The sequence below is a fragment of the Vipera ursinii genome, assembly GCF_947247035.1.
Source record: "Vipera ursinii genome assembly, chromosome: 2".
Classification (NCBI taxonomy): Eukaryota; Metazoa; Chordata; class Lepidosauria; order Squamata; family Viperidae; genus Vipera; species Vipera ursinii.
Window position 1 is genome coordinate 143,252,484 of NC_139513.1, and position 16,807 is coordinate 143,269,290.

The window sequence follows — 16,807 nt, forward strand, 5'->3', positions numbered from 1 at the left end:
AGAAGCAACCTAGAACTAAGGAGACATTTCCTGACAGTTAGAACAATTAACCTGTGGAACAACCTGCCTCCATAAGTTGTGAATGCTCCAACACTGGAAGTTTTTAAGAAGAGACTGACAACCATTTGTCTGAAATGGTATAGGGTTTCCTACCTGAGCATGGGGTTGGACTAGAACAGTGTTTCCCAACCTTAGCCATTTTAAGATGTGTGGACTTCAACTCCCAGAATACCCCAGCCAGCAATGCTAATGGCTAAGGTTGGGAAACACTGGACTAGAAGACCTCCAAGGTCCCTTCCAACTCTATTATTATTAATATTATTAAATCATAGAGCTTTTTCCTTAGGCCTTAGAGATAACATGAATGTTTGTGAGAGGACTGTGGTGAAGCAGTACCCAAGATGAGTGTTAAAACTTTGAAGGTTCAATCATTTATATATCCAAAGTGAAGTGCATTGGCAGTTGAGCTTTCAATGCACTCCCTTTGGTTCCAGATCTCTGACGGTCTCCTTCTGACAGGCAAAGATACCAGAAATTCTCATTATATCCTGGTGCTGATTAAGGACAGGCGAAAGGAAACCCTAGTTAAAACAAAGCTTGGCAGGTGATCATCGTTCCTTCCAAGAAATGCCTATTTTTCTTTTGAAAATTTAAAAGGTGGTTAGGGATCTAGGCCTTTGTTTTTCTTTTAGCAGCAGAAACACCCCACCTTGTCATAGCAGTCTGGAGTTTTTCACAAAGGCTGCTTCTCCTTTGCAGGACTTCCTGGACTGATATTTTGTTGTTAAAAGAAAGAGAAAGCACAAAGCCCCAGCCACTCTGTACATTTTCAAAAGTAAGTCCAATATTTCCCTGTCTGTAAATGGACCTTGGATGGGTTGATTCATTCATTCATTTAATTTAAAGCAGCTGGAATATGACATCAGTCCTGCCTAAACAAGATTGGATGTATTCAAAATTATACATCCCTGGTTTGGATATGAGCCTTGGGGGATTATAATGCTACCCTCTTGGCTTAGATTAAAATATCAACCAGGAAAAATTTCAAGATTTACTTATACATTTCTCAGTTTCCAAAATATTTTCCCTCTTCAGCTGATCTACTGATGTGCCGAATACCCAGTAGTAAAGTATTTAAATAAAGAAAGAACAGTTCATGAGAGAGGTTGTTTTGGGGATGAAAGAGCAGGGTGGGTTAATTTCAGTTTTTTCTTGACTAACTAGGGAAAAAAAGAGATATTTGTGATTGTGGAGGATATACTCCAAATCACTACCAAATTTATACATTTTAAGTGGAAAAAGAATGGAAGTAAGTGCTAATAATTTTTCAATTTGCACTTCCCCAAACTTATTACTCCCTGCATACTGAAAAACCTTTTTTTAAAAAATTATGTGTTATGTATCATAAGTCCCAAAATGGAAACAATGAGGACAAGGGCACCCCAAAATAAGCATAATTAAGGGGAAATTATATACATTAGGGGAAAGTACTTGCAAATGTGTGCGCTTGTATAAGGAAAAAATATTCAAAACTGTGAAAATACAAACATTTTTTTGCTGATTTTGTAAGGTAATAAAAATATGCAGAAACAAACTTGTGGAAGGGAAGGTGCAAAACTGAACAACAATTAAAATTGAGGTGGGTAATTTTTAGGGATAGATGAATGTTCTGGCCCAAAATACATTATATGAAATGCATTTTGCATCTAATGTGTCCCGAGATGACAAGCCAATGTTTAGCAGAATCAGAGCAGACAGAAGTGAGATTTTAATCTTTCCCTTTGCTACTGTGGTTTACAGACTAAACTCTCTTTGAAAATTATATTTGCCTTAGAAGATGCCCACAGATTATTGTCTCCCCAGTATTGTACTATTTCCCTCATTTTCTCAGTAACAGAGCAGAGGAGACAAAAGGTTTAAATGTCTTCTCCACAGCTACTTAGAACTCATGTGTTTTTGAATTGCCTTTTCTCAGGTTTTGATTCTTGCATGATCCTCCTCCTCCTCTTCTTCCTTCCTTTTCTTCTCTTTCTTCTTCTCCTCAGATTGTCCTCAGCCTCATTTGCCACCATGCTAGGTAATCCAGTGGTGGGATTCAAATATGTGAACAACCAGTTCTCTTTGTGGATGCCGCTTCCGGAAGTCCATTCTGGGGCTGGGCAGCAAAAAAAATTAGCTACCGGTTCTACTGAACCGGTGCGAACTGGCTGAATCCTACCACTGAGGTAATCCCAATTGGAGTGGAGATCTGCCTGATATCAAGGCACTCCTGTCTGACATGAAATTGTCCTGGATAACAACCACAAGATGCTTCAAATGCTGTTTGTTCTGCTGAATGATAGGAGTTGAAGCTCTGGCCAAATTGGCGTATCCTAATATAAATAGCTTGGGGGAGGGGGAGGGAATGTATTTTCGTCACTACGTTCACCTTTGCCACTGCATAACTTTGTGACTTCAGAAAATGTACCTTGGCCATGTATATAAACTTGAAGTTTTGTCTTTTATTTTTCATTTACAGGGCCAAAGGTATTATGTCCAAGTGTACGCCCATAACATGAAAGGCTGGGGACAGCCTCAGACCTCCTCACCTTGCTGTGCTTCTCCTTCTAGTAGGTTAAGATGCTTTTGGTGTTGATGTTACACTTATATGACCGGTGCTTGTTCTCTCTCTCTTTCTTTCTCTCTCTCTTTCTCTCTCTTTCTCACTCACTCACTCTCTAGCTGGTAAAAAATATATATATCATCTCTCTCTCCCTATTTCTATCTCTCTGTCTCTGTGTGTCTCTGTGTGTGTGTGTGTGTTTGTGTGTCTCTCTCTCCCTGTCTCTGTCTGTCTGTCTCTCTTTCCCCTTCCTTTCCCCCAAATTAAGAGAAGAAATTAGACAAAGAAGCAAGAGGGAAGAGAAATGAATGAATATACATGTCTGGAAGTTGAATCATGGCAACTCGACTTCTTTTCGTTTTTGGTTTGAAACGTCTCACTGTTTATCCAAGTAACCAGTTGCCATGACTCAACTTCCAGACAACTCTAGATGACTGAGAACTTTCATCGACAAATGTATGCCCATGTGAACACTGATTTCCTTGGCTGTAGGGGGAAAGGATTAAACAAAAGGTATTCAGAAAAGGGACAGGTTGGACAAAAATGGCTTATGCTGTCAGTTGATTTGCTTTATTATGTTTGGCTCATCTAGGACAGATAAGAAAAACCTATTTACCTGCCTAGGTAGCCCCTTCATTCCTCCACTTGCAGTAAGCAACCATCTCAAACAAAAAAAAAACCCTTCCCGTTTAAATTTCCTATTTGCTGAACCTGGAAGAATAATTATCAATTTCAAAATAAACTGAAATTTTAAACCAGTTCAGAACTTTCAGTTAATATCCCAAGTTCTTCAGAAACTGGTGATCATATTTGTTAATTGAGAGAAACAAACATAATATTGGTATTAGAAGATGTTTCTCATTTCATTATGGCCTACGCAAAAGGTGATGCAAAGGGATTGTAGAACAGAGGAGAAGAATTTTTTTTTGCTCTGTTGATTCATCTGGGAAGAGTACTGGAAGCAAACTTGAAATCGTGACAAAATGAGCTGAAGAGGTGCAGTTTTAATCTGATCCTACAATACACAGAAAAACACGTGCTCTGGTGACTCTTATGCATTACCAGTCCATTCTTTAAACAGTAGTTAGGTTCTAATTGACATTTGAAGTGGGGGGGGGGAATCAGAATATTACAAAAATGCCTAGAGATGTATTTTTGTGCAATATGTCCTTCCTTCCTTCCTGACATCCTGCTGTTTATGAACTATGGTTCACTATTTAAACTGACTGTGCCCATGCTGACTTTCTTCATTCCCACTATCTTTTATTCTGGCCTTAGAATAGTTTCTTATGCCTGAAAGTCTAATAAATTGTAGTTGGGAACTATTGATACATAATCAATGAGAACAATTTATTTTTGTCATAAATATTCTCTCCAGCATTGCTGTTCACAGTTTCGATTCGTCTGTACCTACTTTAATTCGGGACTTTCTAGACCAGGGCTTTTCAACCAGTGGTACGGGTACCACCTGTGGTACATTGGCACCTGGCAGGTGGTACACGACCATCCTGGAAAAGTGGTAGCGGGGGAGGGGAATGAGCTGAACCAGTGGCAGCACCGCACAAGCCTGAGCGAGAGATGGCTGGAGCTGCAGGGCTGTCAGGGCTCAGCAGAAGAGCCAGGATCAGCGCTTCTTCGGGGCTGTCAGGGCTCAGTGGAAGCACCAGGATCAGCACCAAGCTCCAGCTGGAGCTGCAAAAGAAGTGCTGATCAGCTGGAATGTTGCAGCATCTCTTGTGATTGACATTCAGATGCTTGTCAACTGATTCATATTTATGATGGTCACAGTGTGCCAGGGTCATGTGAAGTGACCAAAACCTGCTGCAACCACCCAGCAGAGGGAGGGAGAAATAAAAACCAAACACCCACCCCCACCCCTCCCCCACTGCCAATCCTCAACAGAAATGCTCACAACAATGAAAACCTCGGACAGGAGGAAGAGTGCCGCTGGGTGGGCAGACAGGTGTCTTGGCTTGGGGGGCCCTTTTTTCAGTGCCATTGTAACTTCAAACAGTCACTAAGTGAACTGTTGTAAGTTGAGGACTACCTGTACTTCATCACTTTTTTCCTTTTTTTTTTTTGGTCATCAAGTTTTTGACACCTTGCTAGGCGACTGGTGGTACTGGGATGTTGCCATATCCTAAAAGTGGTACAATGGTTGAAAAGGTTGAAAAGCCCTCTTCTAGAGTAGAATTCTGAAGTGGTTTTCTCCATTTACCATATTATTTTTCTGGTTTCACATGATTAGTAGATCATACTGTATTCTTCACATGTATCATTCATCACTTTAGTTTGCCTCTCAGTCACCTGTGTGGCCTCCAGTAGCTTCAGTGCCCCTGCTGATTCTTTCCTGCCATTCAAGACTGGTTTGTTTTTTCCGTTTTTGGTTTTCGCTCAGTTGACAAGAAAATCACATTGCACAAAGAAGAGCAGTACAAGTAATCCTCGATTTAACAACAGTTTGTTTAGTGACTGTTCAAAGTTACAATGGTGATTTATGACCAAAAAGTGATTTATGACCATTTTTCACACCGTTGCAACGTCCCTATCGTAGACAAAATTCAAACGCTTGGAAACTGACTCATATTTATGACAGTTGCAGAGTCCTGGGGTCACGTGACCACCTTTTGTGACCTTCTGACTAGCAAAGTCAATGGGGAAGCTAGATTCACTTAACAACTGTGTTGCTAACCTAACAATTGCAATAGTTCACTTAACAACTATGGCAAGAAAAGTTGTAAAATGGGGCAAACTTCACTTAACAAATGACTTGCTTAGCAACAGAAAATTTGGGCTCAATTGTAGCCGTAAGTCAAGGACTACCTGTAGAAGGAGGGAAATTGTGGGAGCAATGCATCTTACTGCTGAAAGATGTGAACATCTTGCATGTTGGAACCTACAAATTTTCAGAAGGATACAATGTGTGTACAATTGCAGGACGATAGATGCAGGAGCTAATTATCTACACACACCCCGACACAGACACACACCGAGAGAGTTGAAGGTTTATTGTTGTTGTTTGACTGGCACCAGAATCACATTGTGCAAAAAGGGGAATACAGAGAATCTAGTAGCTAAGATGAAAGGACCTGAATGTCTTCTTGTATTTTATAAACAAACATCCAGTACTTTAACTGTCCAGTTTTTAAAGATGCCATTAAAATAGAAAGTCAACAAAACCTGGTGAACTCTAGCATAGATCATCATACAGCAACTCTCATCCCTAAGCTTTGTGATGGGAAAAATTAGCCAAAAATATGACTATTTGTAGATTACCAGCCTTTCTGAAAATCCAGTTTTCTGATTGTACAGTAAAAATGTAGGAGGCTATTTTGATTTGTGAAGATATGAGGATGCAACAGAAATGGGCATTTTTACTTGTCTTCGTAGAGAACCAGTATAGCAATCAGCACATTGGCCAGAAATAAATAACCCCTTGCTTATCCCTGAAACAACTAACTTACTCAACTAACCTCTTGCGTATCACTGAAACATAAATCCTTTGTCGTTTGTTTTGCTGTGTCCTTTCCCCTGTTCCAATATTCAATGACCACACTGGAATACTGAGAGCTGGGAGTGGGACAAGGCAGCCAAGCATTGTCTAACATCAGCATAGACCACTTTCTGGTGATATAAAGTAGTGAAATGTGCTGTTTCAACAGTGGTATTCACCCTTAAAATCAACCTTTAAGCTCAAAAGGAGTAGAATAATCTGGGATGTGGGATGTACTGTAATCACAAAGCTGGCAATTAACATCTGACACTTTTTATAGAAATACGGTAACATTGATTTCTGTATACATCTTTTTTAAAAACGAACAAAGCTTAAGAAAGATTCCGATTCCAATTTTCCCTGCTTCAGGGGAAGTTTGCTTGCATTCAGATATCTTGCAGATCAATGTGATTCAAGACAGTGTTTGACCCTGTAAGTCTTGATGACATGGATCAGCTGATCCTTGCAGCTGTGATTCTGACTACCTGTGACTTAGCACATGTTCCCCCCCTTCCTTCCCCTCCCCCCCCTTGGACAAGGCATGTACAGTTGGGTCAGTCTGTTCAATGTTTCCTTGTAAGTGGAAGTTCATTGGTCTGCTCTGGAGAGGCAATGATCTGCCCTCTCCTCAAGAGACCATCATTTGATACAATGGAACTGGACAATTTCTGTCCAATCTCCAACCTTTCCTTTTTAAGGACGTTGTTGAGAAGATGATCTGCTTGTACATCCAAAGAGCCCTGAAGGGAATGGATTATCTGGACTCTTTTCAGTCAGGATTCAGACCTGGATATAGCTTCGATTATGCTTGTTTGTAACTTCACCTAGGCTCAGAATGGGGCTACTGCATCCTGGACCTCCTTGACTTGTATTTCAACATCATCAGTCATATGTCTTTCTGAACCCTAACTCCAGGGAGTTGCAATAGCTCCAGTTCCTTTGTTCATAGCTAATTCCAGTTGATGTCAGGTTAAGATCTAACAATACACCCTCTTCTCACTTCCCAGTTGAAATGGCTACTGAAAACCAGCGTATTCTATGAGTAAATCACATAACAAACAATCAGAATAGAAGCCTGCTGTGGGATCTGATGGACCAAGTTCATTAAAATACAGAAGGTATGGCTTCAGGTTTGCGCGCGCAGCGCTTTTGGACGTGCAGGAAGAGCTCTCTCCCTGCCGTCCAATCCTTCTTCATTGGAGGACCCTGAAAAAGGTCGAAAGTCGCCCTGGAGGGGAGACCACCACAAGGAAGCCCTCCTGTGATGGTGGAAGGGTGGCAGCCCTCCGCTTGAATCCGGAACAGCTGCTTTTGGCCCGAAGAAGAAGAGACCGGCCATCAAGATGGCCAATCATTAAGCCGTTCCCTGCCGAAAGCCAAAAACACTACCTAGCACAACGAAGCAATCTGGAGGACCTGGATGAGACCTTACCTTTCTTATCCCCTTAACTGCCTGCCTGTGGCAATTTTCTAAAAATTTTCTTCCCCTTTTTTTTTAAACAACGGCATTTGTATACTTGAGGAATAACATTTTAAGCCTTAAAGCGTGGAAAGAAAAAAAAATCATCTGATTAAGCAAAGAAATTAAGCAATCTTATTTCTACTCATTAAAAAGCTCCTATTTTTGTGGGGATCTACTACCCTATTTTCTGTTTAAGATGTGAATTAAGGAAAAAAGAATGGACTAATTATACAAAAGCTTTATATTAATTTGGGGGGAAAGACTTATTCTATATGCTATTGATGACATCTTGTGGCTAAACTTGGAATTGCAAGCAAACCTTTTGCTTATTGTGAGAGCTGACTAAATAACAGAGCTGTCCTTGATACTATCTTCAAAGATAAATGTGGGAACACCTGGCACTGAAAACAACTTTTAGGAGCATTGGAGGTGGAAAATTATTGACTCTTATTAAAATAGCCTCCATGGAAGACTTAGATGTAAACACCAACAAAATAAATGACTGTATCCCACCACTTAACTACAAATTGATATTGGACACAATCTTGGCTATAACTGAGCAAATTAAAGCCAAATTGCATGATAAACCTGACAACGTAAAGCCACTAAACCAAACTTTGACCTTAAATGATGAACTGACAATTCAAAAACAAATAGAAGTGGAAATTTACATCAAAATAGGAGATTTCAAAGAGCAACAAATGCAGCCTACAGAGAGCCTTGAAGTCCAAACTCCAACTTCAACTACAAAACTTACAACTCAAAAAAAACACCCGAAGAAAGCAACATTAAGAGTGAAGATATCAAAGGCCTTCAAATACAGTATGTTGAGGATTCAGCTAATCAAATGATAACAACATTAGCTACTACTTTCTACCTAACCCAGATGGAAATGGAAGAAGAAAAAGATCAGACTGAATTAATGACAATTATATTACATGAAACATCAAAAACTGAGCTATTAAAGCAATATTTCAATGATTATAAAGGGGACACCAGCTTGGCAAAACTGTCATTTGGATGGTTTCCTTGGATTCAAATAAGAGGTGGAGGAAGAAAGGGAGACACATTTAAAAATTCAAAGGCTGTAAGATGGAAGCCTGATTGGCACAAAAGGAAGGCGAGTGTTAGATTTAAAAATTTAGACATCTCTTTTTTGGGATTTGCAAGGACAGAGCTTAAAAAATCTCTTTTGATGGACTAAGGGGAATCTTTATATATGTATATGTATATGTATATGTATATGTATATGTATATGTATATGTATATGTATATGTATATGTATATGTATATGTATATGTATATGTATATGTATATGTAAAAACTGATTTTACATTTAGGTTTTAGATCTTTAAAGTTGCTGTTTGCAACTTTCCTTGTGGGCTTCCCACAAGCAACTCAAGCAGGGGAAGCCTGCAGTAAATTGGAAATCACAGTCATGTGAGGACCTCATGTAAAGATCCACACAGTCTTTGTTTAAGCTGCTGTTACTAAGCAGTGAAGTCACATGGTTGTTTGTTTTTAACTTACAATCTGTATGTTTCAGTCCCAGTTAATGTCATTAAACGAGAACTACCAGTATAAGCATATAAAGCAGGCATGTCAAACTCGTGACATCATGTGACATTGTGCGACGTATCATGACTTTTTCCCCATTGCCGGCAATGGGGTGGGCACAGTTTTAGTATGATGCATCCAGCCCACGGGGCGGCAGTTTGACATGCCTGATATAGAGAAAACTTAAAACCATCTGGAAAGCATTTGCCACAATATTCAGGGGGATCTACCCAAAGTTTGTGTTTTGCCTTTTTAACTCTTAACTTGAGCCAAGTTAACAATTCAAGGACTTTGCCTGAATTTGTTATCTATACTTTGTTTCCAAGATAGGCCTTTGCTCATTAACAGTTTGATACCAGAGAGCTAAACAGAAGTTTTGAATAAAGGTAATGCACAAAGACAGTTCTGCCTTCAACTTTTATTTTTCTGGAAAACAAGTGGCTGATGGAACAGCAACATGGCTGAGGATTTGTCCTTTTGAACATTGGTGTTGATAGAACAGAGAGAGAGATTGAGCCCAGGGCTCCTGCTTTTCAGGGTTTACAAAAGACATCTGGGAACACAGAGTGAGACATAAACATGATGATACCCAATATGATGACATTGCCTCTGCCATCCAGGAGATGCTGTTGAGGTTCTACTCCAGTGCCTAGAGGCTGTAGAGATCTAAATGGAGAAGAATAAATTTTAGCTCAATCCTGTCAAAATAGAGCAACTGTGAGTTTTGAACCCTTCCCCATGCAGATTTGGGGACTTTCTATCTCTGGCTTTGAGCAAGGTTCACCCAAAGTTTGTAGCTGGGTCCTCCTGGATTCCTGATTCCTGATGAAGACCATGGCTATAAGGGCTTTTGCACAAGTTTGCCTTGTGCACCTATTGTTTCCATGTTTGGACTGAGAGGCCCTACTTATGGTGATTCATGTCTCATTTCCCTCACAATTGGTGTACTCTAATATGCCATACAGTAGTGGCCAAAATTGTGGAAATCTTTTGGGAAAAGTGTACAGTAGAAATGCTACCTTTGGTTAAGTTTCCACCAATTTTTCTTTATAACTGTATCCTTGTTCACTTAATGATACTATTTTACATCAACTGTTTGCACCATTACTTTAATTGTATTACATTTTACAAGCTCACTAAATGAAAGGAAAAAACCCACCAACTTGACAGCAATCACATAACACACTGACAAATGTCCTCCTCTCAGCTTCAATACCTGACATCAATAACTGAATCCTACTGTGATCTGATTGGCTCATTGCCAAAACAAGATGACGCCTGATTGGCTCTCTAAACACTCATGCTCATTGGCTACAATCAGTTGAAAGAAAGCTACCTGATATCAACCTAAGCAAGTTGTGCTTCCTTTTTCTGGTTATTTGGCTATAACTTTTCATAGAATACAGATAATTGAACAAACTATGTTGCATTACATTCTTGATTAAATTATCTTTCCATTGATATATAATTTTATGGTATTTACTCCAAAAAAGTGGTGTTATTACCCATCAAAGCTCAAAAATACACTTTTCCCCAAAGGTTTGCACAATTTTGTCCACTGCTGTACATAGGGCTTATCTTAAAGAGCCTCTGGAAGTTGCAATTGGTCCAGAATGCATGGCTTGGGCAGTTTGTGGCATTTCATAACACCCTGACGTAAAACCTATGTTGTGTGCATTGCATTGGCTTCCAGTAAGCATCTAGATGCAATACAAGTGTTTGTTATCACCAATACGTCTGGTGGGCCCTCACCAATAAATAGCACAGAGGGCCAGATTATTTGTGGAGACATTATGTTGATTGTCTCTGCTTGTGCCACCAACAATGGCAGGGTTGTCATGCTTCAAGTCCATTACATTGCTCAGTGTAATTTTCTGTGACCCAAGAGTTGTGCCATTCTTATCACAACTTTTCCCTATGGCTTCCCCACAAAGATCCAAATAGCCCTAATGCTGTTGGCTTTATGCAAAGCATTACATTTCTGGCTATTCTCCCAGTTTTGGGGGTCAACCTCCTGACCCCAAAGACTGGAAGAACAGCGAGATTGAAAGAGCCCTATTGGTTTAGTTTTGATTTCAGAATTAGAAATAGGATTATTTATAGAGCTCACACATATGTTATGTCATTTGGTTTGGAGTATTATGTTTAATATTATGCTGCTCATTTGGGTTTTAACCCTCTATTTGCTGCCTTGACAGAAACTACAAATTCTTCAGATAAATAAACAAGCAAGCTCAGGCTTCAGAGGAATCAAAAATGTACTGCTGCTAATAACTATATAAGCTTTTCTGGACTGGAAAGATTACACTATTGGAATAAAGAGTATGCTGTATTAACCATAGTTGGCAGGGTACATGCCATTCAAGTGGGTGTAGAGAAAAATGTTAATACTGATATCAAGAGACAGTGATTTTTTTTGTAATAAAGATTTTAAGCATGCAATATAATATATGAAAACCACAACTATTCACAGATCAGTGCTGATGGGAAAACAAACAGATTGTCGCTGCTATGTTAATTAACATGTCATGAACACTTAACCTTATTACACTTCACTTGATCTACTAATATATACAAATTCTCTAATGATTTTGATAAATGTTCTGATACAAATCAAATGAATGTTCTGATACAGATGCACAAATCAGCCAAATAAAACTTATTAACTCAGGCCAACTCAAAGAAAATGGGTCTAGGTGGTTTGTAAATTATTGCTAACAAAAGTTATATTTCAATTTTTCCATTGATTTGAAAGGTTTTATTTGGCTTTAATTGTTGGTGTGTATGCGGCCATTATATTACAGAAAGGTGGTTACACTGAATGCATCTGGCCTCTTAGTTGAACCGTTTTGGAACTGGAGCTTGGAAATAGTTGTGTTTGTCAAAGGGTGATGGATTCTTCTCTCAAATTCATGCATTAATGTTGAGGAATCCTTTTTATAACAGCACTGATTTTGGCTGAAAGCTATAATCTAAATTTAGAAATCTCCATGCATGTAAAACTTCCATAATAATCTTGGTTTCAGGAACGTCTGTAGAATTAAATGTAGAACATTCACACCTAAACCTAATGTTGGCCCCCAAGCCCATCAAAAGGCCACTCAAAACCCAAATCTGGGAGGGAAAGCAACTGAGCTGTGTGGAATCACTAATTTGCTATGAGAACTCCATAACATTCTCACAGCCTGCTATTCTCCAGATCTTTAAGGCCATAGCTCCTAGCTACACTGCAGATTGGCTGGGAATTCGACAGTTGTATCTATATACTATTAAAACTCTTGTTATGACCTTTAATTGGTTGAAATGGTGGGTCGCAGGGCAATGTTTTTTCAACCAACTACCTAAAATGGCCTAACTTACAGAACGCTTCCAAAATCCAGGACCTTTGACCCAAGAGAATAAAATTTGCGAAAGTTGTGGCTGATTCAGTGCTACTGGCTGTTGTAGTCACATGATCTTCATTTTCAATGTTCCAGTTTCCCATTGAGTCTCACAATCCCTCCCTCCCTCTTTCACTCCATAGCAATAATTTACCTGTGTGCTGGAAATGGAAGGGAGGGAGGGAGGGAGGGAGGGAGGAAGGGAGGGAGGGAGGAAGGGAGGGAGGGAGGGAGGGAGGGAGGAAGGAAGGAAGGAAGGAAGGAAGGAAGGAAGGAAGGAAGGAAGGAAGGAAGGAAGGCCCACATACTCTTCTTGGCTTAAGCTACCACTCCCTTTGAGTTCCCCCAGTCTGTGATGCCCCCTGCACTTTCCCTGACTTACACACCTTTCATCATGTGAAACAGAATTGAATGCCCTTTTATTTCATACAAAAATAAATATCTGAGGAAAACGTATAAGCCAACATAAATATGAACCAAAATGTAGTGTAATTCTCAGGCCACTGCTGAAATTAACAGAATGGAGCTAGTGACATAGCCTGACATAAGCTGATTGGTTAATCTCTCCCTTCAACTGTTGTAGTTCTTTACAATTCAGTTTTTTTCCTATCAGAAATATAGGAATCTACATATTATGGGTTGAAATGTGAAACTGCATATGGCGCTAAAAATAGTATTCATTTATTACATGAACATGAACAAGGGTATATAGGATAAAACAACTATGCATAGATAGAAAATGTAGACACATTTCCATGCATACTTTAAACCAAACTTTCACCAAATGTATGCACAAAATCACAGCTAAGTTTTGGAAAAGAAAGAAAAGCCAAAACTGACAGATTCATTCCTCTGTAGCTACAGCTTCCTGAAGACACGGGGGAAAGTATTGGTTTCCCAGTAGTAGAAGTGAAAAATATTATTATGTTTATTATGTTTAAAAAAATTATTATGTTTATTTCATCACATTCCCAAAATAATTACTTCAAGGTACAGTTTTTGCATTGGTGATATTCAACAATTTATGCAGATTTAAAACATACTGGCAGGCCCAGAAATCTCGCCCATGTTTGCTTTGATTTAAATCCACCATGTCCACCAGGGGCCCTGATGGCAGAGTGGTTAAAGTGCAGTATTGCAGGCAAACCCTACCTACAGCCTGGCCCTGCCAGCATGTTTAAAATCTAGGCCAATGGCAGAAAGTTCTGGAGTTGGAGGATCACTTTCACTCTCCTATCATGATTTGATCAGTTTCTGGTTGCCTGAAGTTCTATGTGCGGTCCACCCAAGACACTTGAAGGACCTATTGGGTTCCAGGGAGAGCCTGGATTTGTTCCTGAAGATCTGTTACATAGTCCAGTTGAAGCCTTGGTGCCACCTGGAATGCAAGGCAGCTGGAGCTTTGGATCAGTTCAAGCTTATGCAGCATTTCCCCTCTCATAGATCTTGAGGCTCTCCCTAGTTCAGGGGTAGGCAACCTATGCTATGCTGACTCAGGAATTCTGGGAGTTGAAGTCCATGAGTCATAAAACAGCTGAGGTTGCCTACCCCTGTGGCCTAGTTCATAGAGTTGCTGAGGGAGATGAAACAGGACAAGAAACATGTAGGACAGAGAGGTCTTGATCAGGTATGATGTAGAACAGACATGTCAAACACAAGGCCCGGGGGCCAGATCCGGCCCGCGAAGTGGTTTCATGCAGCCCGCAAAGCCATCCTGGAAACAGTGAGGGAACGGCCCCCACTGCCTTGGCCCTGGCCCAGAGACCCTCCTCCTGCCAGAGACCCTCAGATCTGTCCCACTCCTGCCCAGGCCCCCATAGGCACCCTTGATGCGAACGATGTAGAGCTGGCCATGCCCACCCAGTAGGCCATACACACTTTAGCCACGCCCACCCAGTAGGCCACGCCCACCCAGTAGGCCACACCCACCCGGCCCCCTGAGGGCAACCGCAATGCTGATGCGGCCCTCAATGAAATTGAGTTTGACACCCCTGATCTAGAATCTCTATTAAGGCCTATCTTGTGGTGGTAAGGGCAGCAGAACAGCAGTGGTTTTTCTACTCTTAATATGTGCACAGATGCCCATCCAGCATTCCTTTTTTAAAATATATATTTTATTGATTTTACAATAACAATCTTTAGTGCTTAGTAAACAGCGGGTTGTCTAGGTTCATATGTTTAAAAAACAAGCAATAATAATTAATTTATTTCGTTCCATAATCAATATATTAATTTATGATATATTGCTTCGATCTTCTCTTCTTCCAATAGTATTCTCCTTTTGTCAACATTAAACAAGTATAGTTCTTAATATTTTCAATACATACAAAGTTGGATATAAACATTTTTCTTGTGTTTGTGCAAGTAACACTAATATCAGCATATAACATCTTTTCTGATCAGCTTGTGTTTCAATTGTATTTATAAAAGTCATCTTATTAAGTTGCTATATGTCCTGTTTTCAAGATTCTTATTTAAGCTTAATTTCCCTCTGTATTCATCCATTCTTTTCAGTCATAATTTTCTCAAAGTTAATTATCTTTAAATATCCAAACTTTCCATTCACATACACTATGCCAATATGTTTACATTTCATATATTATAAAAAGTACTATAATACTTGTATATCCTATCCCTCTTACTGTAGGGCCCTTTATATCTATAATTTATCTATTCTTTTAACCAAATTCACAAACAAGTGTTTAATTATATAGTACTCCATCTGGTAAGTCGAATCAAATCTCTTGAATCTAACCTTCTTCTTTTGCCAAGTAACTTTCCAAGTCAGTGTGTTCAACTTTCCAGGGGATTCTTCCTGTATTTTTGTAAATGTTGTTGGGAATAGGAAAGACAAGCTAGGTAGGACATGCATTTTTTGTCTCCTGAACTCCAATGATTCTCTTGACTGCTTTATAATCCATTTTGTTAGACCTTCTTTCCTATCTTCAAGTTTGTTTTGAAGCCCTGAAAAATAAGATATCTTTTCCATTTCCATTGTTATGGCAAAATCTTGCAAATTTTCTTTTGTTTGTATTAAGCTGTGGTTCTCTTCATCTGTGGCTTCCCTCTTTGGGTCATTGTCCTCTGGTTTGGGTTCTGTTATCTGGTTTGTTCATTCTTCGTCATCGTTTTCTGAGAGTTATTTAATTGTAAGTTTAGGTTAAAGATGTGCTCATTTATGTCATCAAAGTTGTTTTTATTCTCATCATGATTTGACACCATTGTCATTTGAATCTGTCACAAAATTGCATACATTTCCTCCTGGAAAATATTTGCCTTGTCTTGGAGTATTGCTCCTGCAGATCTCTGATATTCAAGGCTGGGGCCTTCAGAAGGAGATATTAGGTGTGGCTTCCTGCCACTTTTAGATAGGTATGCTACATCCATTTTATCTCCCCCTCCAGATAGTCTTTCACCAGCACCATAGTCTCTATGATTAGCCTTGTTAAACCAGCCAATCTTAAAGTCCAAACAACCAAATCTTATATAATTCTTATCTTTATATATGGTTTTTATAATCCAATGCATTTCCAATTGTCAAAGCACCACTGAATTATAAGTTCTTCTGTTCGGGGGTCTTACAATTATCAGCCAGCCAAAATTGCAGTCCAGAATGGTTAACCATCCAGTAAATTCCCCCCTAGATTAGCCAAAAATCAAAGTTTTTCTTTCTCTGCATACAATTCTTGAGCTTAGAGATCACAGGTCAGTAAGTATTTATAATCCCAGAAGGTCAGCAGTTTTTAAAGCAAATATAGTTCTCAATCTGTAATAGTGGCCCAGTATATTTTCTTTCCTCTGTTCCCAGCTGTTCTCTATTTGGCTAGAAGTCACTGAGGTTCAAAGGAACAAGTTGTTCTTTATTTCTGGGTGTCTTGCCAATTTCTGAGTCAATGCAGCTGTTGTTCAATGCTCTAATCCACCGCTAGATGTCAGTAGCTAGTCATTTTCCAACTTGTAAAACAAAGAATTATTATTTTTGTAATTTCATCAATACTCTTTCAGATGTGAAATCTTAATGCTTTTCATAATTTTCAGATTTATTCAGACTATAGTATTATTAACTTCATTTCAATATATTCCTGTCCTCCATAAAAATTAAATCGCCGCTTCCGTCTATTGAAGGGTGAGGGTGCGATCCCCTCCCTTCTCACTTTCGGAGGATTTTTTTGCTTCTTGGGAATCTTTTCCAGGAAATCAGTTACAAGATAGAAGAGACACAAGCACACTGTTCACAGTTGTTCTAGTTAGTGCTTTTGGACTTTGGCTGCAAGTAGCTAGTCGCTGATGTGCAACTAGCCTTTCTCCTGTCA

General features: G+C 39.4%; 1 protein-coding gene across 1 annotated transcript in view; it reads left to right on the forward strand.

Moving 5' to 3' along the window:
- Nucleotides 1-16,807, forward strand: part of ANKFN1 (ankyrin repeat and fibronectin type III domain containing 1) — a gene marked incomplete at its 3' end in the record, with an annotated part of 133,031 nt that overhangs the window by 38,663 nt on the left and 77,561 nt on the right. The window contains exon 6 of the mRNA XM_083353610.1: nucleotides 2,519-2,609. Within this exon, the coding sequence (XP_083209736.1) occupies nucleotides 2,519-2,609 (91 nt within the window). The remainder of the gene's footprint in view (nucleotides 1-2,518; nucleotides 2,610-16,807) is intronic.